General features: G+C 38.6%; 1 protein-coding gene across 1 annotated transcript; it reads left to right on the forward strand.

Annotated features, from left to right (window-relative positions):
- Positions 1–3,346: 3,346 nt before the first annotated feature.
- Positions 3,347–18,681, forward strand: chpfa (chondroitin polymerizing factor a). The gene is made up of 4 exons (XM_012850997.3): positions 3,347–3,844; positions 9,411–9,975; positions 13,462–13,644; positions 17,277–18,681. The coding sequence occupies exons 1-4, from the start codon at positions 3,555–3,557 to the stop codon at positions 18,537–18,539; spliced, it is 2,301 nt and encodes a 766-aa protein (XP_012706451.2). The 5' UTR covers positions 3,347–3,554; the 3' UTR covers positions 18,540–18,681.
- The last annotated feature ends 8,535 nt before the right edge of the window (positions 18,682–27,216 follow it).

Genomic DNA, 27,216 nt, shown 5'->3' on the forward strand with positions numbered 1-27,216 from the left:
GAGAAGAGAAGGAGCCAGGTGGAAGAGCTGAAAGCTAATCATCAGTAGTATGACTACGAGCCAGCTGTGGTGGAAAACCTTCACAGAGAGGCTTGCTAATAACATGTTCCTTGCTGTGAGACAATATATGGTGTATCTGAGTATATTAATGTAGTCATTATAGATACATCTCTAACATTCAGCATGTTTATGTAAAACAAACACTGAATTACACTGTAAATTGCAACCATTTGGACAAAATATGTTTTAAAAAAATTATAAACGATGCAAAACAAACTAACTAAACCCAGATTGAATTATTCTTTACAGGCATGTGCATCACAATTCAAGAAGATTGGAGGATTAAGGTTTATGACGATAGTGCACAGTATTAATCCGTGTCAGTGTTAAGCAGTTGTGAGGGCCAGTAGGGTAAAGGGGATGCAGCATTATTCCCAAAAAGCATATTTTTAGTTAAAAACAAAGTGCTGTAAAAATCACTGTTACTTTTTCAACTTTGAATTTACACATTCAAAATATCTATTTGCTTGTTATCAACGACTCTTAATGGTACATGTAATAAAAATTTAATAAATCTGTGGCATTTAAACTGCACAAATAATATTTAGCTGAATTGACAAAAGTTTTTTTTTTCAAGAATGTCAATTTGAATTTTGTTTGAGGTTTTCAAAGGTTCATTTATCCCCCAAAAAGAAATCTGTGGAGATTGAGAAGTAGTATTTGACAGCAGGCTGACAAAGGTACACTTTTGATAAAATAGAGCAAACTTCTGTTGATATTTACACATGTAAAGTAAAATCCTATTAATAGTTCTTGGAGAAATGGCATTTTTTTCCTGTTTAATTACAACTTGCAAAATGATTCCATATTACTTGATTTTAGATATCCTTAAAGAGATAATTTCCATAACAGTAAAATTTTGATTGAAATTTGGGATTATTAAATTAGGGTAAACAATTTGGTGAAAATAGTTGAAATTTTTTTAAATTATTAATTTTGTGATTTTTTTTTTTGGAAGTTAGAGCTTGTATGAAGGAAGGAAACCAAACCCAGTGTAACTGTGTTCCAGTTCAAAGATGAGTTTCTGGTACAATTTGAGAATCATACCAGATCAAACAGTGAAGGAATCTGTTCACTGATAGATTTAGAACTAAGAAAGTAGTTAAGTATTAATAGACAGGTTAATAATGTAACTCTACAGTGCATAAACAAAATAATAAAAAAGATTTCCATGTTAGGCTTGGTGTGAAATCTCTCGAACTCACACTTCAGAAAGGGTTTCACTTTTTTTCTTAAGACCTCTACACCATCACAACTGCTCTGAATGATTATTTAATTATGGTGCGTTAGAAAAATCAATTGCAGTCTCCCAGAACTCTTAATCCTGAAATAGAATTTTTTTTTCTCAACAATCTTTGACCTCAAAATTCAATATGGCTGCCATGTACATAAAAGACAGCAAATGGGGCTGTAAAACATTATGTATTTGGACCTGCAATTTAAAAGAATAAATCACTCGTGTAAATAATAATAAACATAAGTTTGTGACATTACCATTACAGTATTTGAATGCACCCTGAGAAATACTGCAATGTTAGCATGTGTTATTAGCTGGTCTTTCAGTTCCTTGAAAACTATGAGCAAATTTAGCAGCTGCTGCATCATCATACTGGGTTTTTTTTGTCAGTTCCTGATCCCATTTTTGACTTCCAAATTAAAGTAAGCCAAGCTTACTGAGCATTGATCAGAGAAACAGCCAAGAGGCCCATTGCAACTCTGAAGGAGCTGCAGAAATCCCTCACACATGGGAAAATCTGTCAACAGGACAATAATTAGTCATGCACTCCACAGATCAGGCTTTCATGGAAGTGGAAAGCCACTGTCAAAAGAAAACAATAAGAAGTCCTGTTTGTAATTTGCCAGGAGTCACATACGCAGGACACCAAGAAAACATGTTGAAAATTGCGCTTGGGGCCAGCCAAGACTAAAAAAATAGCTAACACACATCGCCCAGAACACACCATCGCTGTAATGAAACACAGTGGTGGCAGCATCATGGTGCAGGGATTTTTTTCCTTTACAATGTTCATAAAAGCAGTAAAAGTTAATAGAGAGCTCGGTAAACCTAAATAACCTGTTTGAACTCACCTTTCAGCAGGATGATGCTAAACATATAACCAGAGCTAAAATAGAATGGTTTAGACCATTATGACCTTTAGAAAAGAGACCGTGTATCTTTTTATTTTGTTTTTTACAAATATCTTCTACAAAAAAATTGTTGCCATTTTGAAGAACCACAGTTTTATTTATATTTTTAGATTGCAAAATAAAGAAAATCATAAAATCTTTGCAAAAAGAGGTTGGATACACTTTGCGCTAGGGCTACGGATGTTTCTCTGTGGAAAATTTTGTTTAATTTTTTATTTTATTGTACAGTACATCATTGGTACTGTAAGGTTCATTTTGGTGTGGAAATCGAATGCAACTGTTCCATTAATAAAAACTTGTGTTATTATATCTATATTAAAATATTATATGGTTAGTCATAATTTTTAGCCAAAGTTGTTAAGATCCATCGTGGAACGTCCAAAAAGCCACTTGTGGCTCTAGAGCCACAGGTTGCAGAACCCTGGTTTAGAGCAAAGCATATTTATTTACCGCTTTCGTCCAATGAAAGTCAATAGTCCAATATAACAGAGAATCTGTACCAATAATTGAAAATTGTTCTTCATGGGCACATTCCATTCAGTCTGATAGTGCATGAGCTATTTTGCAAAAAGGAATGGGGAGAAATGACAGTCCTTGGATGCATGTGCAAAGCTGGCAGACATACCTAAGAAGATTTGCACCTGCGATTGCAATAAAATATGTTACGGCCATGGGAACCATATGTAAATAAGATATGGCACATTTCCTGGAAAAAAAAATCTGAAGCTCATCTTCCATCCTTTGTATTTTCACTTCACAATTTTGCACTGGCTACTTTATGTTGGACAAGCACATGAAATGCATTAAAGTTGACAGCAGTAACGTGGAAAAAAAAGTTCTGCACATTCGAAGCGATATATATTGAAACTTGTGTGTGTGATTTTTAAGTTTTTTTTTTAAAAAGGGGAAACACTTGACTGATATACACTAACCCTAAGAAACCGTGACAACATGTGAAAAAGTAACACCGTCTCTGTGAGCCAGCTGACAGCCGCGGAGCAACCTGCTGGGCACGCGGGTGATGTGTCTTCCTTTCGGTGACCGTTACCTGCCGTCCGTAGGGCTCTTCACTCTGATATCCCTCCGCCCGCGCAGCCGGCCGCCCCGCCTCCATGATCCTAACACCCAGCCGGGAGGGGGAGGAGCCAGGCAGCAGACACTGACACGTAACAGTCCTGCGTAGAATTTAAGGAAGAAGCTGCATCTTTTCTATAGACCCACTTCGGGCGCATCTGGCTCCCTTCGGACTTGATGAGCAAGCGAGCCGTCCCGTCCCAGCCCGTTTGAGCGGCCACCGGAAAGCGGGCCCGTCCGACAGACGCCAGCGGGAGAGCACGACGTTCAAAATGAGATTTTCAGTGTTTATTTCTGTCCTGCGGTCGCTCGGCCCGGTGGTGATCGGCATTTCATTGGGCTTCACGCTGAGCTTGCTGAGCGTTAGCTGGACGGAAGAAGCGTGTCCCCTGGAGGGGAAGGAGGGCGAGGATGTGGCGTCGGGTCAGGATGGACTCCTCAAAGGAGCCAGAAAGCCCAACTCCATTTCCACTGGCACCGACGTGGAGTCCGAAGAGGATTTCGAGCCGAGAATAGTCCCATACAAACAAGTCCAGCCGAGCGCTCCAAAGAAAGTTTTCAGGTCAGTTCAGGGTCACGGTTCATTCATAATTTTTAAATTATTTCTTCAAATAAATTTACAGGGGCTGTAATGTAGCTCCACGGAAGGGCTAGATGATGCTCGATCATGTCGGATCCCACATAATACAGGTGTCACAGTCTGGCCTGTAATTATGGGATTATTAAGATAAAAACCGTTTCGTAAAAGGTCTATTTTAGGTTTGCTGCTACATTCCTGACAAATGATACTTATATTTATGACTTTTCTATTTTGTCTTCTGTTTTTACTCGAAGCCTTGCAACGAAATTTCGCTCAAGCGTACCTTGGGAATGTGTAGATAAAGTTTGTCTATGTAATAACCAGGGGCGTTCCCAGAGGTGACCAGATTGGGGCCTATGAAAATAAATAAATAAATAAAATAAATAAATCTGAAAACAAAGTATTAAAAGAGCTTTGAACTTTCAGGAACACTTTAAATGTCGCTTTCCTTGGGGATGAAAATGTGGATTTGAAATTGCCTTATTTTTTTTGACAATGTTTTCATAAGAATGGGTTTGTTTACTTAAGTTCTTAACACATATTCATAATTTAGTTTTAATTTATAGTCCTTTAAACATCATTTTTTTTTTTTTTTTTTTTTTTTAGAAATAACAAAAAAAAAGAAGCCTTTGGGGGAGATATTATCTGAGCTTGGAAGTTTTAAAAAATTGGCAACAAAAATGGATTCTGTTCAATTATTGTTATTTTCTGTACAAAGTTGTTTAAAAATCTTGTTTTGGGTCTGAGTGGATGTAGTTAAATTGATGTTGAAAATATTTCCAACCTCCTGGGAAATGCTGAAAAGTCACAAATATTACTGTTGAAATCTGATATTTTAGAGAAAGCATACCCTCAACTCGCATCCTTTTTAAAACAAAACAATACCAGGGTCCTCACCTGTGTGATTTAAAAAAAGATCCATATGGGCTTCACAGCCTTATTTTGTGCAACGGGTAAACATGCCGAGTTTTTCTACCTCTCTAGCCCACAGTTTATTTTCCGTGTAGCTGCCATAAACGCACCTACTATTCTTCAATAATACTAATCTTGAATATACAATATTGCACATGGCTATTTTGGAAGTGCAACGTCAGCTGTTTTTTTTCTCTTTTTACTGCATTTCGGCTTGTTATGTTGAGTACTGCCCCCTTGTGTTTATGGTGAATATTGCAACTATGTCTGTGACAAGTATAAACGATTTTTTCCCCCTTCTTCTATGGCCTTCTACATTTCAACCTTAAAATAGTTCAGCTTGAAGAGGGCCGTTAGTCAAGCTGATAACACCTAGCATGTTGCACGTCTGATGCACGTTCAAGAGCTTCACTGACCCTTTTTATGTTGCTCTAGAACATCCTTGTTGCACTTTTTACACAGTTCTGTTGGGCTAAACATTCTGCAATAACCCCCGACTTCATTGCTAACAGGAATCCGTTAAACTAATGTAAGTCATGTCAAAACCACATTTCGTTGCTTGTACTTGTGACAGTGCAATGACAATAAAATTTAATTCTATTCTATTTTATTCTAAAACTTATGTATTTTCATCATTTAAAAAAAAAAGCAACAGAAAATTGTGGTATGGAACAAACATGCTGCTCGAGTCTTTTTCCAAAGCCTGTAGTTAAGTTCTGAAATAAAGATAAAGCTCGCCACCCGTTTTTAAAAAAAGAAATCAATTATCTTATCAGCAAGTGTCAAATGTGTTTCACAACAGTTCCTTAATTGTACTGGCCACTTCCACTCCCCCCACCACCCCTTTCACACACCCCACCCTTGTTTCCACCGCTGGTAGTAACTATTACAAGACACTTTATAGTATCTGTCCAAAGTCTAATTAAAATATGAAGCAAAGTGTCTGACTTTGAGATGTTTCCTGCTTATCAGTACTGACCAGGCCTGAGGGCTGAGGCTGAGGCTGACAAGGTGCCACTGTGTGCCCACACACTGAAGGATATCTGACTTACACCTTCTGCATAAGCAGGCAAACATTTCCAAGAAACTGTGGATGGAGACCTTGTTTGAATGTTATCCCGCACTCCCAAAAGTGGCTGGGTTTCATTTCAGTTCCTTGAAATAGTCCTCATGTTGAGGAGAAGGTGTTGCTAAAATTGAAGATGTTATTTTTTTTTAGAATCCCTTTTAAAGTACAAGCGAAGGCTTGTTTTAGAATAATAGTTGGTGGCATCTAACTATTTGTTCTGGGTCAACCTGCCCCAATTACCTGTAAGCAAACTGCTTTAAAAGCAAATACTTAAACCTTTACTGATTACTTAAGCTTTCTATTGTATCTTTTTTTATGGAGATAAACAACCATGAAAGGCTCAAATTTCACATATAATTGTATTATTTGAGGAATATTTTGCACAACACTCCATTTCCATTTGGACCTGCTGACTCCAATTTAAATATGGCAGACTAGGGCCTCTGATCAAACCAGAATAACCTGAGTGTCCTACTGCTGGTAGTTATTATTTATTGGAGTCATAAAACCAACTTTCTTTACAGTACGGCATGAGTAGAATCTAGAAAAGTATCTTCAATTGTAAAAAGGATATGGAAGACGACTTGATGCATGTTTGGTACAAAATAATGTCCCTCAGCAGACAGCTCCACGTCTTACCAGAAAAAGACCAGCACTACCAATGATTAAGCTCATGATCTTTAAAAAAGAGGGGGAAAAGGTAGGGAAAACATTTTCTTTTCGTAAATGTATCCTCAAATGAGATTAAGTTACATTTACGTTTGTCAGTCATCTAATGAAAAAGCTATTACAGGTAGTAATTTTTAACACCCGACCGATAAAAGTAGAAAGGTTTCCCTTTTGAGACACGGAGTATATTAAATGTTACTAATTGCACATCATGTTGCTTTATTATTACATTAATGATCAGATTGGCATGGGTCTTCACTAATGTCATGAAAAGAGAAAGGGGGGAAAATAGTCACGTTGTGCTGTTGGTTGTGATGAATCATGTTGCAAGTCCTTACCTGCTTAATTTCCTGAAGAAGCAATCCTTTGATTTTTTTTTCTTTGTGTTTCCTTGTGTGTCACAAACAGACACATCTAGAATTTCAGTAGAAACTGATTTAATCAGTCAACCTACTTTTCTGGGTTTAATAAACTGAATACAATTGTTCTCACGGTGATCCAGCCTGTTTTCTTCTGTTGTAACATGGATACTTTTGTGTTTTTTCTGTGCCTTCGACAACCAGGCGTTGGTCGGTCTGAGATTCTCATGGTATGATAACCTTGAGTTACAATATTACAGTTTTAGGGTATTATTGTAAAAGTCCATCCCTCCATTGTTTATACCAACCTACTTATACATCACATGGGAACGGAGAGACACAGGACAGGCAACCATGCACGCACACACTCACATGGGCGATGTGGAAAGACCAATTAACATGACAGTGATGTTTTTGGACTGTGGGAGGAAGCTGGAGTACCTGCAGAGAACCCATGCATGCACAGGCTGGGATTTAACCCAGAACATTTTAGCTGCAAGGCAACAGTACAACAAATTAGTGTCATTAATGCAAAAATGTGAAATAAAAACATTAACTCTGATCTAGATTTTAAAATTTTAAACTCAAAAAGCAAAACCTATTGTTTTTGCTAAACTAATGCAACACATTAAATAGTGTTACAACAATGTTATGTGAAAATATCTATTTAACTCCATTAGGGTTGCATGATACTAGGGAAGTTTACAGTTGTAATCTCAATTGGAACTAGCCCACATTTCCCGCCCTTCTCTTTTCTATAATTATAATCCCCTTAATCAATGAGTTATATCTAGCTCTATAATCTATATAAAAGTGGGATTGAAAGATATTAAGAGTTCCTTCAACTGGCAAAATTTGTTATTGACACTCAAGAGCGAGAATATGCAATGCTGATCGTCATTTTTTTCTTTAAGCCAGCTGACCAGCAGTGCAGTTCTTTAATTTCTATGCATGTGCTTGTATGAAGGGGATTGCTATCAAACTGCTAAATTTGTCTTTCTATTAAGACAGAAAAGCATAGTAGTCTCCTTTCAGCCAGCTGACAGGCAATGCACAACAATAAGTTGGGAAGGGACATTGCTTTGCTAGTCTTTTCACTCCAGTACTTTCTTGTGCATCCAAATAAAATGGATTTACCGTATTTTTCGGACTATAAATCGCTCCTGAATATAAGTCACATCAGTCAAAAAATCCGCCATAAAGAGGAAAAAAAGCATATAAGTTGCACTGGACCATACAAATTTAGACATTTATTTCATACAATCCAAGACTAAAAACGGTCATTTAATCTGGTATGGAAACTTATTAAATTACACAGCTGCATCCACAATCAGATGAATAATATTAAACATACCTGGGAGATTGAATGAAGTAAATTAGCATAACAAGCCACCAACTCAAACCTGGAAAGTTCTCGTTAGCGCATTCCAGCGTACCGGCCCCTGATGCTGAAAGTTGTACGTTGAGCATACCGCTGCTACGTGCTAAGCTAACAGTATGACACGGACGTTTCAGAGCAACAAAAAGCTCATATGCAGCATCAGCAAAGTTGTAAACCTCCTGGACAACAGAGCTGTAAGCTAGCGCTAGCTGGTATTAGCTTCACAGACAGCCCAATAACAGGGTTCTGTTTCGGTCTGGGCTTTCCTTTCAAGCTGCACCACGCAACGCTCTGCTGCGGAGCGTTGGGTGTCCAGACTGAAACAGTAAAACATACAAACGTGTTCATTCTTTGTTGTCTATAGGTTAATGTTTAATGTAATTTTTAAGTGGTACAGGAGCAGCTTATAGGTTTCACAAGCCTAGAGCGCCCTCTTGTGGCTATAGACGGTAATGTTTACTACTTGGTTCATGTTGGTCAGCATGATTTACCATTTAAAATTTATATATATATAAGTTGCACCTGACTATAAGTTGCAAGTTCGGCCAAACTATGAAAAAAAAGGTGTGACTTATAGTCAGAAAAATATAGTAATGATTTAGGAGCTAGGTCTGGATGCTATAGGAAAAAAAGCACATCAATAAAATAGAAATCATATTGATCGATATCAATGATTATCAACAAAATCAAAACACATTTTAAGTGCAGCCCTGGCCATTTTGATCTGTTGCTTGGCAACCTATTTTTAGATACAGAACACACAAACACTGAATTCAAAGTTAACCCTTTATTCATCCAACTTTTTACCAAAACTACAAGTTTTTCAAAAAGAAAAAAAGAACGTGTGCTCTCTGAACTCTTTGAAGGGGGCGGAGCTTGGTTCCTGGGTCTGCATTGTGATTGGTTAGGAGGATGTAATGACTGTAATATTAATCTACATGGCTAGAACACATAAGGAAGGAAAACTTTCATTCTATTGAACTTTTATTGACCTTTTTTTTTTCTTCTATCGTCGATATATATTGTTATTGAATTATCGTCCATCCTTAGTAGGAACAACATAGCAGGAACTTTTAGCAGTTTTAAAATAGTTTATTTTTATGCATATTTTCATCTATAACCTGTATTCATCCAGCAGCTCTCTGCCATGTTTTTCAGGGCTAAATACATTAGCACGGAGCTTGGGATGCGAGAGCGCCTGTTCGTTGGAGTCCTGACCTCCAAAAACACCATCAACACTCTCGGCGTAGCGGTGAACCGCACCATAAGCCACCACCTGGACACCGTGGTCTTCTTCACTGGCTCGCGCAACCGCAAAGTCCCCCACGGCATGTTCGTGGTCTCCCACGGAGACGAGAGGCTGATATGGAACATGTTTCAGACCATCAGGTACGTTCTGGAGCATTACATCAACGAGTACGACTGGTTCTACTTCGTCCAGGACGACGCCTACACGGAAGCCGACAGGGTCAGGGAGCTGGTGGAGCACCTGAGCCTGGACCGGGAGCTGTACATGGGCAGTCCCGAGGAGTTCATCGGCGGGGAGATGGAGGGGAAGTACTGCTACGGGGGATTCGGGTACCTCCTGTCGCGCAGCTTACTCCTACGACTACAGCCCTTCCTGGAGAACTGCAGGAATGACATCCTGAGCTCCAGGCCGGACGAGTGGCTCGGAAGATGCATCATTGATTACACCGGCACCAACTGTGTCAGTGAATATGAGGTAAGTTGGCTTATATATCACCATTCAGCTCTCTTCACTGCAAAAACACAACTAAAAATAAGTAACAATTTCTTGAAATGAGTGCATTTGTCCTTGATTTGAGCAGGTAAATAAGATGACCTGCCAATCAAATGAGTATTTTGACCCCTAAAATAAGATAATTAGATATGCTGCACCTGAAATAAAATGATGGAGATGAGTTGTTCTTATTTTAAGTGCACAAATCTTGCTCCATTGGCAGATAATCTTATTCACCTGCTCAAATCAAGGACAAATGCACTAATTTCAAGAAATGTTTTACTTATTTTTAGTTTTGTTTTTGCAGTGTTTTAGGTGGCTTACACTGCAAAAAGGGAAAGTTTTCCTTGATTTGAGCAGCTAAATGAGATTATTTGCCAATGGAATAAGATTTTTGCACTTGAAATAAGAACAATTCATCTCCATCATCTTATTTCAGGTGCAGGATATCTAATTATCTTATTTTACAGGTTAAAAATACTCATTCCATTGGCAAAATAGTCTTATTTAACTGCTCAAATGAAGTAAAACTCATTTCAAGAAAATTTTACTTGCTTTGAGTTCCCTTTTTGCAGTGTATACAACGCGGCCTTGAATGTATAAAATCTGTTTCTTAGATCATAAAAGTTTCAAGCTGAGAGGATATGAAAGGAAGCAGTTCTTAGTTTTAAACGAATGTGAATCCACAAAGAAGAAGAGTCAACTGGGACGGCTGGGTGACAAGCTGCAGCAGGGGGATGCTCTTCCTCTCAAGCAAAACACAACAGTCCCTGTAGAAATGATTACTTTGCCTCTGGGGCACCACTTAGACTGACAGACAGCTATATAGAAGAATAATTACGGTTCTGGCAAAAAGATGGTATTCATATTAGAGAGCAGGGGGCTGTGCCCTTTAACTTTCAGCAGCACCCGGGGCACTACAGGATAGGTAAACAGGCACCGGGGACACAGCTGAGAGGTTAGCTTAGGTTCAATGGTGTGAAAATCCCCTGTGGGTCAACATGCTCTGCTCCTATAATGTCATTAGCATTTAAGGTCAAACAAGCTTTGTCCCTAGTGCCTACAGGCATTTTCTTTTGTCTTTCAGCACAGTTTGCTTCTATTCTAGCAGTTTTTTTTTTTAAAATAAAATACTTTTTTTAAATGGTTTATTTTTATTTACAAACGTGAAAATTCATTGTTGTGGAAAAAGTATTTCTAGCCTTATGGATTTCTTAATTTTTGTTTTGCTTTTTTGTTACACATACTTACTCAATAAATGTTAATTTTAGACAAAGATAACCTGATTAAATATAAAAACTTGGGACGCGGTGGTGACGTAGGGGTAGAGCACGCGACCCATGTATGGGGGCCTTAGTCCTTGATGTGGCCTTTACGGGTTCGAGTCCCGGCCATTGGACTTTCGCCACACTTTGCTCAATCTCTCGCAACCTCATTTCTTGTCAGCCTACTGTAAAATAAAGGGCATTAGTGCAAAAAAAAAAAAGATTCAGGGGAAAATGGCCTCCATGGGAGTGTTTCCAGGCCAAAACTACTGCTGACCAAAAAGGACACAAAAGGCCTCTCTCAAAGTTGGCAAAATCATCAATGACCGAAAGGCTAATAACTTCTGGGAAAACATTACATAGTCTAACAAGTTAAAAAAATAAGAGTCCTATCACATCTGGCATAAACCTAACCCAGCATCCCAGGAGAAAAACATAATCATAGTGGTGTAAGTGTGATAGTCCTGTGCTCCTGTTCTGCTTCGGGATCCAGACAACTTCCCATAATTAATGTAATCATGAGTTCTGGTCTCAGATGGAAAAGCCTGAAGGAGAACGTCCTTTAGTTCATAACCTTAAACTCAAACACACTTGGGTTATCCAGCCAGACAATAATCCAAAGTACCACAGCAGGTCCACCTTTGAATGGCTCAAAAAATGAAAAATTTAAAGTTTTGGAGTAGTCTAGTGACTGTCTGTAGCTTTAATCAGATCGAGACGTTGTGACGTGTCCACAAAAGAAAAAAATCCTTCTGTTACTAGATTTATTACACAGTATTATAGTCTCCTGTCTGATCTATTTATTTAATCTCTTTACTTGAAAATGAGTTCATTAGCTGCTAAAGACTATAGACACACTTAGGCCCCTCAGGGAGTGATGTGGTGCAATCAACTTGTTTAAAAAATAAATTAAATAAATTAAGATACGTCTTGTTTCTGCGTTTTATGTGTAACTGTGTGCATTCTGAGCCGGTGTCTGCTTCACCAAAAATGTCATTATGGTAACACATAATGACGATAAAGCTCCTGGATTATAGTTTTTTTTTTTTTTTTTTTTTTAGTATGGCTGAATTTAAAGAGTTGTGCCAGGTAGACTCGTTGACAGTTATCCTAAATGCTGGAAAGCACCTGTAACCTAATAACAGGTACAGCCAGTCATTACGTTTGTGGGGGGAAATATTTTCACAAAGTAAGACTGGTTTGGATAGTTGTTTTTTTTTTCTTCCATTTAGGGAATATATTCGTCATCTGAAAACGACTTTTTACTCAGGTTATGTTTGTCTGCTCTTAAAATTAGTTTGATCTGAAACATTTGAAGCCAAAACAGAAGAAATCTGTAACAGAGCAGATATTTATCCACAGCGAGTTGTAGCTAAAGCGAATTTAGTTGCTCTTACAGAGAGATCTGGGAACGATGGGAAGACTTTTGTCTTGTTTACACAGGCTCTCTCTGTTTTTTTTTTTTTTTTTTTTTTTGTTGATTCACCCAATAGACGCTTAAATGTCTTTTACTCCCATATTCTCCTTCTTGGCTCCTGTCCAGAGCTGCAAGCCATCTTATTGCACAATTGAGAGTGAGTTACTTGGCTATCTGAAGTGCCCTGAGCCAAAAGAGCTCCAGTTAGCCTCTTAGATAAAGGAGACAGGCCGGGGGAAGTTAACAGGCCTGGAATGGCTGAGAAAACAGCTTGAACACAGAGCCCGACGTCATTTTCTCCTGTACAAAGGGAGCACTGATGCCAATTAAGCACGGACAATGCCTCACTAAGTGTAGGGCTACAGGCTGTAAGCTGTTGGCAAACATTTGTAATAGAGCGGCCTTGTTGCTTAGTTAAGCAGTTCCTCCATTCTTTTTTTTTTAATGGCTTCATTAGATAGTTTTTTTTTTTTTAATCACTCAAGCTTTTTAGCTAGTGATTGTGAGTTTATGTTGTCAGCCACATGACTAGTTTTATTTTTAAGACCGTGTGAAGGGCAAACCCACAGTTAATGTCTGTTTCTGTGGAACCGTTGCGAAGGTTCAGCTCAGTGAGCAAACTTTCCCATGGAGATGAGCCCGATACGCTGTCTAGATGGCACGACACGTTTGGAAAGGAAGTAACGCTCCATAACAGCCAGGCCTGGAACAGCATTCGGCATGTTTCCGTCATGCCATCACGTCTCATGAAGAGTGCTCTTTGTTTTCTTTTCTTTTTTTTTACAGGGACTCGAGTACCACCATTACGAGCTCGGAAAAAACTCTGATCCAAATAAAGAGCAGAACGAGAAGTTCAAGAGAGCCCTCACTGTTCATCCGGTGTCTGACCCCGAGCAAATGTACCGGCTGCACAGATACTTCTCTGAGATCGAGCTCCAGAAGACTTACAATGAGATCGCTAAGCTGCAGGTAAGCAGATTGCCAAGAGTCACAAATCACCCGCGAGTCAGTCGGGAAATGCAATCTGGGCTTTTCTCATCTTATTATTCCTCACGCGAAATGCCAAAACGGGTTCATCCCAGTCGGTTAGCCTATCAGCAGAAAGTTAACACATTTCAGCTTTTCAGTTTATGCCGTGAGTCTTTTTATAATGATTGATTTAACTACACTCGAACTGGTATGTTTCACAAGTTTTATTTCAGCTTATTTTGATGATGCAAAACCAAAATTCAGTTTCTCAAAGCATAACGATCTTACATAAAACAAGCAAACAATGATTTTCAACACAGAAATGTCAGCCTACAGTAAATGCATTGAAACGACGTGAATCAGCGCATCGGTGCAGCGTGACATGAAGCCGATCAGCCGGTGGTTCCGCTGAGGCGTTCAGGGAACTCAGGATGCTTCGACAGCAGCCTTCAGGTCATCCTCGTTGTTGGAATCCGACGTCTCTCATCTTTCCCTTAACGACCTGCCATAGATTCTCTGTGGGGTTTAATACTGTGGAGCTTGCTGGCCAATCAAGCATGATACCATGGTCGTTAAAGCAGGTGCCAAGTCCCGCTGGAAAATTGAATCAGCATCTTCGTAAAGCTCATCAACAGAGGGAGGCACGAAGTGGTATAAAATGTCCCAGTGGACGTCTGCGCTGAAATTTACAAAACATTCAGTGGACTGATGCCAGCAAATAGCGTGACTCCCCAAATAATCCATGAATGGAGAAACGTCACAATAGACGTCAAGCAATTTGGAGTATGTGCCTCCAAACTCTTCCCCACAGATTGTGCAACCATGATGTCCAAATAAAATGCAACGTTTACTTTGATGTAAAATTTGGACCAGAAAGCAACAGTCAAGTGCTCTTCATCCTTAACCAGTCAGTCCATTTGTAGCAGGGCTGATGGAGCAATTTGGATTTTCCTTTATGCCAGTGGTTATCAGATATTTTCTGCTGCACTCCTCTTTGAAGAATTAAAAAAATTTCAGGCCACCCCAGTCCAACAAAATGGGTTAGAAACGTCACTTTTATTGTTCTCTCTCTCAGTGCATTGAAAACGTTCCTCTGAAGATTACCCAGATTCACTTTTACATTTTATAACAGTTAAATACTTTCCATAAAGATTTCTAACATTGCAACATTTTCTAAACTATATGATATTTACAACAGTCTGAAAGATTTTTTAGCCTGACACATCCAGTCAAAACAAATCATGACACTAAGCACAGGAAATTCTCTCTCTGGAAAGACGGCATGTTACATTTAGGTAAGCATGAACCTTATCAAAAAATACACAGACCTAAAATAGACCTAAAATGCCAAAAAATAAAATTAAGCAATTAATATTAAAGGGAAATTACTGTTACATTAACTTTTATACTCTTTCAGGAGTCTATTAATGTTATTCATCAACCCATTTTCATAGCTACATTACCAATGCAGTGAAGCTGTTTTGCTATGAATAATATAAACCAGTTCGGGTTGTAGTGATTGTTTATTGCCCAGTGATTTCATATGTCATCTATCCTTAGTATTTTATAACCCTCAATAAAAACAAATATAAACCAAAAATTATACGTAAGTATACTTAATTAAATTACCTTTAAGTACTACTTTTTGCAAAGCGTATTATATGAGACATCAGTTTCAAACTGTACTGTTAACACTGTTAAACACAGCTAGCATAATGCTAACTAGGTGCTAATGAATAAGAATCAGAAATACTTTAATAATCCCAGAGGGAATGTAATGTACTGAATAACCATGAATCCAATGAATGCCACATGCTTCCAAGCTGTTACAATGTTCAAAATCAACTCACCGTGTTGGACAATGTATGGAAATGTAAGTGAGAAGTAATCTGATGGATTTGGTTCATTTCTAGTAGCTTTTAATGGAGGAAATATCACTTCCGGTGTCAGCCGAACCACTTCCGGTTTCCACCGATACGCCTGATTAAATGTAATTTAACAAATAGTAAAGCTCTCTAGAAGAATATAAGGAGAGAATCCAACACGTTTCTCTGATGATTAGTGAGAATACCCTCTAGTCATGCTACTGACTGTAGGTTCAGACCAAATGATCTGGAAAAAAAAAGGAAAAAGGTAAAGCTATTCTTGGGGGCGTGCCCCACTATTTGAGAACTACGGCTTTATGCTATAAAAAACACAGGCTAAGACATTCGGCCTTCCCTGTGAATCTTAAAAAGATTATTCTGCCTCCAGAAAATCTTAATAGTTCTTATGTGTAAGATGCTATTTATTAAGTTGACTTTTTTTTTTTTGGTAAAATTTTTCCTGCAGTTCATATGTGTTTCATTTCATTAGAATCCTAAAATATTTTATAACTCATTGAAACTTGCAGAAACCTCGATTCCGCAGCTTTTGCTATCAAACTTTTTCCTTCCACTCAACTTTCTGTTAGTTCAATTGCAGATTGCGGGTCTGTAGAGTGCAGGCTTACTTAGCGATGACCGTTTGTAGCTTACTCTCGTTGTGAAGGACATTCATGACTTTTCTGCTGGAAAAACTGTCAACTCAGCAATCCTCCCTGTGGTTGGCTAGATCAGAACATGAAAGCTTGCAATGATTTCTATGAAACTGAAAGCTTTTTATGTTTTCATGGGCTGAAAAGAAACCTCAAAGTGAATCAGTGTTCCCTTAGAATAAAATTATTCAAATAAATAGATTTTTATTTATTAAACCGTTTTTTATTCAAGTAGTCTCATTGAGACACAAGTTTACATTAACAAGGCCTGTTAGCACATATTTAAAAACTTCTACCGAACAACAATATGAGACTTACAGTATCACAATGCTTAAAATACTAAATAATGTACGATTTTTCAGTAGGGCTGAATAATTAATCGCATTTTCAATATAATCGCGATTTAAAAAAATGCAATTTCCAAATCGCAGAGTCTGCAATTTTTGGCTATGTAACAATTAGGGAATTAGACACGTCCATTAGGTGTTGGTAAAATGTTTAAAGTGGGTTTACCTCCACATGGAAGGGAAGACAGTTGCAGTAGTGAGATAATCTAATTTTATTACTTGTATTAGAGTTTCTATAATCATACTGTTTGCCAGAAACTTACAGGAATCTTACCACAGCATTAAGTAGTGGTGAATCAGTTTAATACATAGACTTGCTTGTTGGTTGCACTTTATGTTCAACAAGGATTGATGTCCAAATCAACTAAAAGCTGTTCTCTTGAATAATATTCTGATTAATAGAAACATTAAAAATTCTTGTTTAAAATAGTCCTTGTTTACAAACATCTTTATTTAGAAGCCATTTTTGTTGCTTGTTGTTAATGCAGAGAAAAGTCAAAAATGCAATTTTGGTTGAAATATATCGTAGGTAGAACACAATCATTTCTGCACCGAGTTTAGATGCTGTGGGTCTTTTAGCAACTAATCTGCACAGCGAGGAAACAAGTTGATTTATTGTTTGTATATGTTTAAAAAGACATGATAAATTAAACTGGAAAAAAAAAATCGTTCAGCCCTATTTTTCAGCCAATTACAAATTTATTTAAGATGCACCTGTCATTGTTGGATGAGTGTTGTATATTAAAAGATCCCTCCTTGTGTGTCCACAGGCGGAGATCAAAAATGTCAGCGTGCTCGCTTTTGAAGGCAACAGAAGCGCCCAGTGGCCGTTGGGCGTCAATCCACCTTTTGAGGCTAAATCTCGGTTTGAAGTTCTTAAATGGGAGTATTTTACAGAGGAGGAGATCTACTCATGCATCGACGGTGCTCCTAAGTGTGAGCTGCGCGGCATTGATAAAATGGACGTAGCGGACGTCATAGAGACAGCCATAGAGGAGCTGAACAAAAAGTACATGCCCACCTTACATCTGAAGAAGCAGCAGCTGATTAATGGATACCGGCGCTTCGATCCCACCAGGGGCATGGAGTACACCTTAGACCTGCAGCTCGAGGTCGTTAATCAGAAAGGTCACGGCCGGTCCATCACCAAGAGAGTCCACCTGGTGCGACCCTTAAGCCTCATCGAGATCATTCCCATGCCCTATGTCACAGAAGCTACAAGGGTTCACATCATTATCCCTCTTACTGCAGAAGACCGGAGCTACGTCAACCACTTCCTGGAAGTCTTTGCCTCCAACGCCTTCGAGACGAGTGAAAATGCAATCTTGACGTTTCTGTTCATTTATGACCCGGAGGAGGCTCAGCACGTCAACCACAACGATATATTTGCTGACGTGAAGAATCAGATAAACGTGTACGAACGAAAGTACCCCGCCGTGAAGATCCCCTGGATAAGTGTCAAGACGGAGATACCGTCCCAGATCAAATTCATGGACATCATCTCGAAAAAACACCCGGTGGACACGCTGTTCTTCCTGGCCCACGTCAACACCAACGTCAACGCCGAGTTCCTGAACCGCTGCCGCATGAACTCCATCAACAACTGGCAAGTCTTCTTCCCCGTCCACTTCCAGGAGTACAATCCCGACGTGACCTATCACAACCAGCCACGGCCCGCCGCCGTGGATCTGGTGAAGGACGCGGGACATTTTGACCGCAGGTCGTTCGACGAGGCGTGCTTTTACAACTCTGACTACATGGCCACGCGGTCGCGGATGGTGGCCGACGTCCAAGAGAACGAGGACATCCTCGAGAGCCTGGACATTTACGACATTTTCGTAAAGTACTCGGGTCTGCATGTGTTCCGGGCTGTCGAGCCGGCTCTCCACCAGCAGTACCGTTATCAGTCCTGCAACCCGAAACTCAGTGAGGACATCTACCACAGGTGTATTCAGAGCAACATGGAGGGCCTTGGTTCCCGGTCGCAGCTCGCTATGCTGCTTTTTGAGCAAGAGCAAGGAAACAGTACTTGAAGAGACCGACCTGCTTTGTCTTCGTAAAATGGACTGAAGGTGTTAGAGGCAGTCTGTGGTGAGAAAAAGCAAACGAGTCGTCTACCAGCTTTAAGTCCAACCCTACATTTCTCCCTAAAAGGCTATTTTTTCACAGCAATTTTGTTTTTAGCTAGTTTTTATAAATGGATGCAATATAAGATTGTGACGAAACGGTTTTGTAGAACTTGTTCACGCAGATAATGTGCTGGAACCAAACATGTTGGCTACGCTAACAGATGTAAAGATTGCGTCAATCAATATTAACCACTAGGGGTGCATAAAAACCTAGAATTGTGGTACCTTTTTTTTTTTTGAGGAGTTCTTTGGGATAAGTTGCCTTTGGTCGGGAAGAAGTCCTCAGGTTTCAGGTGGAAACTGCTACCAGACTAGCTACCAAAGGCTGGGATCAGTTCGGGGTAGGCATGGGCTCAGATATCCTTCCTACAGTTCAAAATTCCTCTAATGAGATCTAAAAAAAAAAAACTTCACAGCAACTGGAGTTTAACGTAACGCTGCACAGCCCCTCCCCCACTTGTTGCTGCACACTAATGGTCAGCTGGCTGAAAGAAGGCTACTTCTTTTCTCTAATCCTTAGAAGGACAGCTTTTGAAAAACAGTCCTGGCATGAAGTATAGAGCTGCTAGACCCGGTGCTTTTACTAAGTCAACTCTGTTTTAGAAATACAGTGTGCAACCATCTAACTCCAGATGTAGACGTCTTTTTTTAATGACGGAATCGGACCAGTCCTTGTTTTTACGCAGCCTTGAAAAATATATTAAAAGTAGGACGTTATTAGCGCATAGGTGGCAACCAGCTAAATCTGGCTTAAACAAAGACGTTGAAAATAAGACTCTGCTCTCACCGTTTGTTCAACCATCTCTAGATATCAGCAGATGTCTTTATGTTGACGTCGTTTCTCTATTTATCCATAATTTCACATTGTTTAGGAATAAAGCAGTGTTGTGTTTTAAAATCTTTGTTCATTGGAGATTTGCTCGGGGCAGAGTGGCATCCTGACCACAGGTTACTGCTACTGGAGCAGATATTCTACGCAACAGGCAAGTTTACTTGAAAATTTGTACTAAATTTAGTCGCATTTATTCAAATAGAAAATTGGAGTTTGTAATTTTACATAAAAATTACTTTAATATTTTATTTCAGTATACAGTGTGCAGGAAGAGCTGTTGCATTGCTGTTTTGAAGGAAAGAAATGTGATAATTTTTACATCCTTTTTATTTTTGCTTGTATTAAATATTTTTTTAAATACCTTGACACTGCAGTAGTTTTATGGAAGACCCTCATGCCTCGAAAATCTCCTACCATCCAATATCTAGTTAGGAGTAATTAGGAGTAATTAAGAGTGTGAGGAAATCCTACACAGAGAAAGTTCAAAGCTTACCTTGGTGGAAATTTAGTAGCTGAGAAATACAGTGTCTTTTAAAAGTATTAGTACCCCTTCAACTGTTTGGCTTTTTTTCCCTCTAGTAACAAACTGTAACTTTAAATTCATTTATTTAGATTTGTAAAATAGTTGAGGGAGTATACTAGTAGTTAATTTTGTAGGGGAATGAAGGTTATGCATTATTTACTAAGTCTAACTAAATGTGTATGTATTCAGGTGCTGGAAGTCCACTTTTTTTAGCCCTTAAATATATTTTGTTGTGTACTTGGAGTCTCTAGGAGTGCATAAAATTTGAAAGTACACTGCAAAAACGGAACTAAAAATAAGTAAATTTTTCTTGAAATGAGTGTATTTGTACTTTATTTGAGCAGGTAAATAAGCTAATCTGCTAATGGAATAAGATTTCTGCACTTAAAATAGGAAAAACTCATCTCCATCACCTTATTTCAAGTGCATTATATCTAAGTATCTTATCTTAGGGGTAAAAATACTCATTCCATTGGCATATAGTCTTATTTACCTGCTCAAATCAAGGACAAATGCACTACTTTCGAGAAAATTTTACTTATTTTTAGTTCTGTTTTTGCAGTGTAGTCTGTCCAGGAGATGCGTAGATTACTCTTTTTCGGATCATATTTTTATAAGCCGTTCAGTTTCTCTGTTTTCTACAATGTTTTTGAACAGTTACACTACAGTACGTGTTGCAAAACTGCTAAACAGGGTCATGGACTTCCAGCTTACCAGTATCGCGAGTCTGCCATTTTTATTTCTCTGAGTGATTTTGTAGTCCAAGTTGAAACATGCTAAAGCTACAAGTGGATAAGTGTAAAAAAAAACGTCTGAACGGGTTGAAGTAGAACGCTGTGCGACCTGAAGGAGCGTGGGGTGTGAAGTGCCTCCTTTAGATTTAAAGAGACGGCGCCAAAACAAGTTGCTCTCAGATGCACCTCAGGACAGGGATAAAAAGGGGAACTTTAAAGGGTAAATTTAAGAGGAATTCAGACCAAAGCATTGCAATTCCACTTTATATAGACCACAACTGAATGATTTCAGTGCAAAAATGAAGGATTTCCAGGCATGATATAACCCCTTTAAGTCTTTTGCAACCTCTTAACAGGTTTTCTATCGGTGCTGCATTTTATCTAGTGTCCTCCATCATCTCATTTCAGCTTCCCTGTCCCCTGCAGGAGAAAGGTGTCCCCAGAGCATAATGCTGCCACTGCCATGTTTCATGGTGGGGATGGTGTGTTCAGGGTGTCACTTCGCCGCTACTCGTAATTGTTTATTTTATTTTAACGTGTCGGTAAAAACCTTTCTACCTTGGTCTTATCTGATCCAATTGGTAGACTCTAGTTACTAATTTAGTAACTTAAAGGTTTTGGTTGTGCAGAGTTTTGTAGCGTACAAGCATACAATGTTCGAGGGAAAATAACAATACTTTTGCAAGACACTGTACTTTAATTTTTCATTCAGAACGTACGTTTGTGATTGGGTCACATGCCGAGGTGTGAAATCCATTTGGCTACACCTAAGTGAGGTAACGTACCAGGCTGCTGATGAGTTGTGATACCATTTAACCAAAACAATAAGTAGTTTGTAATTAAAAAGCTTTTCGCTGCTGCTTTTCGGATGGGCTAGACGTGCGAGCAGCGACTCCTTTGCTGTGAGAGGACGCCCTTTGATTTAACGTCCGTGTCGAGGGCATTATTAAATAGGAAGTTAATATCGAGCTCTAATTTTATTTCCAACGGTACATTGATTGCACCACTGCTAGTGTGCTTCCCCCCCCCCGCCCCCCCTTCCCGTCTCAGAGGGGCACTCAGTTCTTGCACTTTTGATACTTAACTGGTTTGAGTATTCACAGAAGTGTGTGTATTTGTATAATGTGCCTTGACAAAGACGTTTCATATGTTGGCTGTCTGTTTTATTATTAGAGATTTTTTTTTTTTTTTTAAAGTAGTATTTTGGTACTGTTGCGACTCGCACGGCTGTGCTGAAATGGACGGGAGAGTTGTTGAGCCTTCTGTGTGTTTATAGCGCCTGTCGCAGCTGGGAGACTGAAGTGGGCTCTGGGTTCAGTTTTCACTGCAAACTTGGACAAACCATGAACCCGACCATCTGCAGGCTGCACGTGTGCCTCGAAGCAGGGAGGAGCTCTCCGGAAAGTATCCGTCGGGTTTGATACATGAAGACTTGACTTACTGTTAATGTTTTTTTTTTCTTATTGAATTTTTTATGGTACAGAATAATTACAAGCAAGAGGTGCAAGAAGCCCAATGAACAATCACGTTGGTACTGTCTGAACTTTTTTTTTTAGAAATGAAGTATGTCAGATTTATATTTTAATTACATGAAAAAGATATTTTTCTATGTCAACAGAAGCAGAAATTAGAAAAAGGAAAAAAAAAGTTTAGCTGTTCCAAAAGTGCTTTGGATGTTTTTTTGCTAAATATGGTGTCCACCTCTTGGCGAACCCTCGTCCAGATGTTGTGAAATGCAGTAGGAGGTCTCTTCTGTCTCTGAGCGGTAATGGATGTCGTGTTACTGGACAGCAGTAATTTATTAGTACATTCGAATGTGCAATATTACAGATAATACAGCTGGATAGGGCAGCTTTTAGACGACAGGACTTTAAATTTCAAAGACATTTTTTTTTTTTTTTTTCCTTCAAGTGCAGCAGTGTGTATATCACAGTACTGTTCATGACTCGTACCTTCTGTTTGAGGCAGAGTAAATACACTGTAATTTCGCTGACAGGCCCTTTTAATGTATTTTGCTCTCTGTAGACACTTTTTCATCACATTTGCTTTGAAATACATAGAAACCAAGGCGAGTCCTTTTATTTAACTGCAATTGGATTTAATATATATGTTGGGAAACACTACAGCCGCAGTGGTGGTCCGCAGCAGTTGTTTGCTGTATCTTTTTTTTTTTTTTCGCAGTGTGAACACAGAGCATCACGTTCAAATTTTTTATTATTTTGCTTTCGTCTTTTAATGCATCTCTTTTATGTTTTATATGAGAGCAGTTTCGTTTTTTTTTTCTGTTAACTTTGTGTGAATGTTTTCCTGATGAGTCTTCCAGAAAAATCACTGTGAAATAAGGAGGTTGAGATTACAATATGAAGTTACTGAGATGTGTTGCGTTTTCTAGCCTCCTTTCAGCATGAAAGGTCTAAAATTAAGTCAGGCGCCAGATTAATTATCCTGTGTTTGGTTAACGCAGGCTCCAACGCTGAGCGAAGGCTTATTAAGTATTTTATTCCCCCATAATTTATTTATCTGTCACATCACCTGAATTACGCTGATTCTGGATATTTTCTGCACTAACACAGGCCTTCCATGACATTCGTTGTACACATGTAGTTTTTTGTTTTAACACACACTCTATTTTTAAACCCACTTCTTGTAGAAAGTGATACTTTATTAATTTTGTTTTCCTATTTTGTGGTCCTAAAATCATTTTAATATGTTACGTACATTTCGCATATATTGCAACAAGCACCTGAAAGCTTTTAATTTTCACCCCATTCACTGGTTTGTACTGTTTCACACACACACATTGGTACTTGTTAAACCAAAGCGGTACATTTTGGTTAATGCACATGACATGTAATTGAGTGCTGTAATTCTCAATAAACTGTGAATCATTGTAATTTTTCTAAATAAAAGAATTTTAAATATTTATGTAGTTTTATTTCATCTGTCATTTTAAATATGTTTGTGTTTTTTCTAAGTTTACATACAAAAAATATCAAAAAAAATATACAGTAACAACTACAAATGTACATACATTGTAGATTTTTGTTTCTATATATATATATATATATATATATATATATATATATATATATATATATATATATATATATATATATATATATATATATATATATATATATATATATATATAGTTTATTTGCATTGTACCCACAAAATTCATTTTGTCCTTTAGGTGTCAGCAGAAGTACGCGTTTCCTTCAGCTTTTTTAGTCTGCCACTGACTGCTGTTTGCAAAGATGAAAACTGCAACTGAACAATATTGAGAAAGGCCAGTTTTATTTCACGATAAAGGGCACGCTCTCAATCTGCCGACGTTCAGACTTGCTGTCTGTCCTCAGCGGGCCGTTTCTGCTCATGTTAGAACCGACATAACGCCCGACGTCTGGGTTGGGTTAAAAACAGGGAAAAATGTTGCGACCTTAATTACAGCCTTAGTTATTTCGAGGGTCCATGTGCACTACCCTTAGGCATGCTGTAAAACCACATAACTATAGAGCAGCCCGCTTTTAATTGTAAGTCATTATTTTGTACTTCATTTCATGTTCAGTCCCAGGACTTTCTCCTCCCTCGTGGGCAAGGAGTCCCGATGTCACTGTAAAAGTATCTATATATGTATTTATTTTATTTTTCAAAATCTGGAGTTAAATCGGAATGTACTAAAGTGAAGTTTATGGAAAATCCTTGACATTTTCCTGTTTACCCAGACTGACGCTTTGTGAGGTATTCAAGGTTTTCTTCAGTCTTGTAGTTCAGTTCTTCAAATAGCTTTAAATGCTTCAAACAGGTGGATGAGCAGTAAATAAAAAAAAAAATACTAAATCATTGACAACACAAACTGAATTGAGGTCAGGACTAAAAGACACTTTGTTTTTTTTATCTAAACTTTAATAGTCATTGTATTTACCATATTTGACATTTATAAAATCTCTTCTAACAGAGGGAATATTCACATCATCATAACACTTATGTACAAAATATATGCTCTCCGTGCTCCCTCTCTGGGATGGTCCATTTCCATTTCTGTCGGATACGGGATGAAATTTTCTCCCAGTGAAATCCAGACAGAAGCTTGCATCACCGGCATCTTACACGCTTTTTCCCCCCCTCAGGCCTCAGCTTAGAAATATTTTGGTCAGTGAAAAAAAAAAAAGAATGAAAAGAAGGCATATATTTCAAACTTAACATCTGTGGCCGGTTGGAATATGTGGCTTTCACACACAATGTAATAAGCAAATACAAGCGTGATGCCATGGAGCTGGAAATAAAAAATATCTAAGTCTCGGGAGCTGTGCTGGACCGGCGCTCCGATAAGGAGCTTGAGGAATTCCAGCTATGTCAGCTACATGTTGAGAAGCAGTGAAGGTGTCTTTTTCTGTTACGCTCCTGCTGGACGTCATGCGCACACACCAGCTCTGTCAGCTTGATAACCTTGACTTGAAAGAGGTATCAGATACATAATCACCAGAGCTGTGTTTAGCACCGCTAAACGCTCAGTTTTCTAGGATAGAGCGTCTCTGTGCGCGGACTCCGGCAAAAACTCCATGGAGGTAATTCAGGCCTGTATTCAGCTCAACAAACCAGCCCCCCTGTGTGACTTCTCAGAGGATGGCTACAATTATTGATGACAGAGGAGAAGATTGCTATGCATGCCCTGTACAGGATGCCATCAGAGACGGTGATTGGGAACCTTTTGAAAATGTCAGAGTGACACATGATTATGAATATTAAACATCCATGTATAGAACACGATTACTTGAAAGGGGGAGGGGAGTCAACAGTCGGAGACTGGAATCTCATCACGAGCCTCGGTGAAACACGGCAGAACCGCAGCAGCTGAATGTATCAAACAGATCAACAACAACAGAAACGTGTAAAAGACGCTAAAGGGCAAATATCATCGATTTTACAACTTTTACTCTCCAGCTTTGTTCAGGCTTGCACGTATTTCAAGGTCCAAAACTAAGAAACATGTAAAGAATATTTACAACTGAGGACACACCTAAAAGCTGTAAAAAGTGGTGACTTAACAGCTGAGGCACCTGGGTCATCAGTGCTTGATGCAATGTCTACCCAGGAAAAAAAACAACAATCATAGTAAATCTGTAGCTCATAAAGTCAATATTTATATAGTGATTTCTCCAGTGCGGAGCAGCACTGAAAAATGACAACAAGTAGTAAGTAAAATTTTCTTGAAATTAGTGTTTTTGTTCTTGATCTGAGCAGGATAACAAGATTATCTGCCAATGGAATTAGTATTTTTAACCCTAAAATAAGATAATTAGATCTAGTCACTTGAAATAAGATGATGGAGATGGGTTGTTCCTATTTTAAGCGCAAAAAGCTTTTTTCATTGGCAGATCATCTTATTTACCTGCTCAAATCAAGGACAAATAAAGTAATTTCAAGACATTTTACTTACTTTTAGTTCCCTTTTTGCAGTGAGGAAGTTGTCTAATAGAAGCATCTAACAAACCGGCACCTTATTTTGGGATTTAAAAGCTTTCTTTTAAATCTAGTCTGCTTGTGATTCAACACCTTGGTAAATGACCACTTGTGAAAGATGCTGCAGTTTAATACAACCACGGACACTATTCAGATAAATACAATTTGTGCTCCAGTTCTGACCAGCATTGTTACTTTGATCTGCACATGCACACGTCAACTTTCTCCTTCCAAAAACCGTGCCACCAAAATAGCCTACTTTATGTAAGAGATATTTTTTCCTGCAATGTATGCTGCCATATTTAAAATAGGTTTTGTGGGTCATGAAGTTAAGGTTTAAGCAGATTTAGTGGAACATCAAGTCCTGTCAAATCTCAGAAGTACCGTAAATGTGCTTACGGTTTGAATAGAGGACAGGATCAAGTGCTTCAGGACAGATTACTTTACTTTTTCCATGCCGTCGCCATCTTTTTTCTCCCGATTTTTGAGGATCTACAGGTCAAAATGAGAAAAGGGTCATCCCACTGGTTTCGCTCTCAGTTCTGAGCATCTGGCATGCCAAATTGATGGAATCTTCATCAGTGCTGACAGAGCATCTTCATAGTGTTGGATGAGAATATAAATCACTGGCACGTTGTTTTAAATGATGTATGAAACATTTTTAAATGAGTAGGGTAACAGTGCTGGAGTGTAACTTCTTGCATTGTTGAAATGGAGAGAAGGTACACATAATTGTGATGGGGGAGTATTACGGTCCACGATTTGCTCTCAAACTAGTGCAACATGTACCGGATGGAGGAGAGGTTGGAGCCATCAGCTAACGGCAGACGTAAAACAAGCTTCTTCATTTAGCTCAGAGAAAAACTGAGTCACAGCTCAAACTACGTGGCCAAGCTGGATAAGAGTGGTTATGGATTTTTCTGCAGACATTTTTATATTCACAGACATCTCCTAAAGAGTATAACAAAAATAAACACATTGTAAATGAAAGCAACTTTTATCCGATAAACTTTATGCTCACAGACAGAA

The sequence above is a fragment of the Fundulus heteroclitus genome, chromosome 7, assembly GCF_011125445.2.
Source record: "Fundulus heteroclitus isolate FHET01 chromosome 7, MU-UCD_Fhet_4.1, whole genome shotgun sequence".
Taxonomy (NCBI): Eukaryota; Metazoa; Chordata; class Actinopteri; order Cyprinodontiformes; family Fundulidae; genus Fundulus; species Fundulus heteroclitus.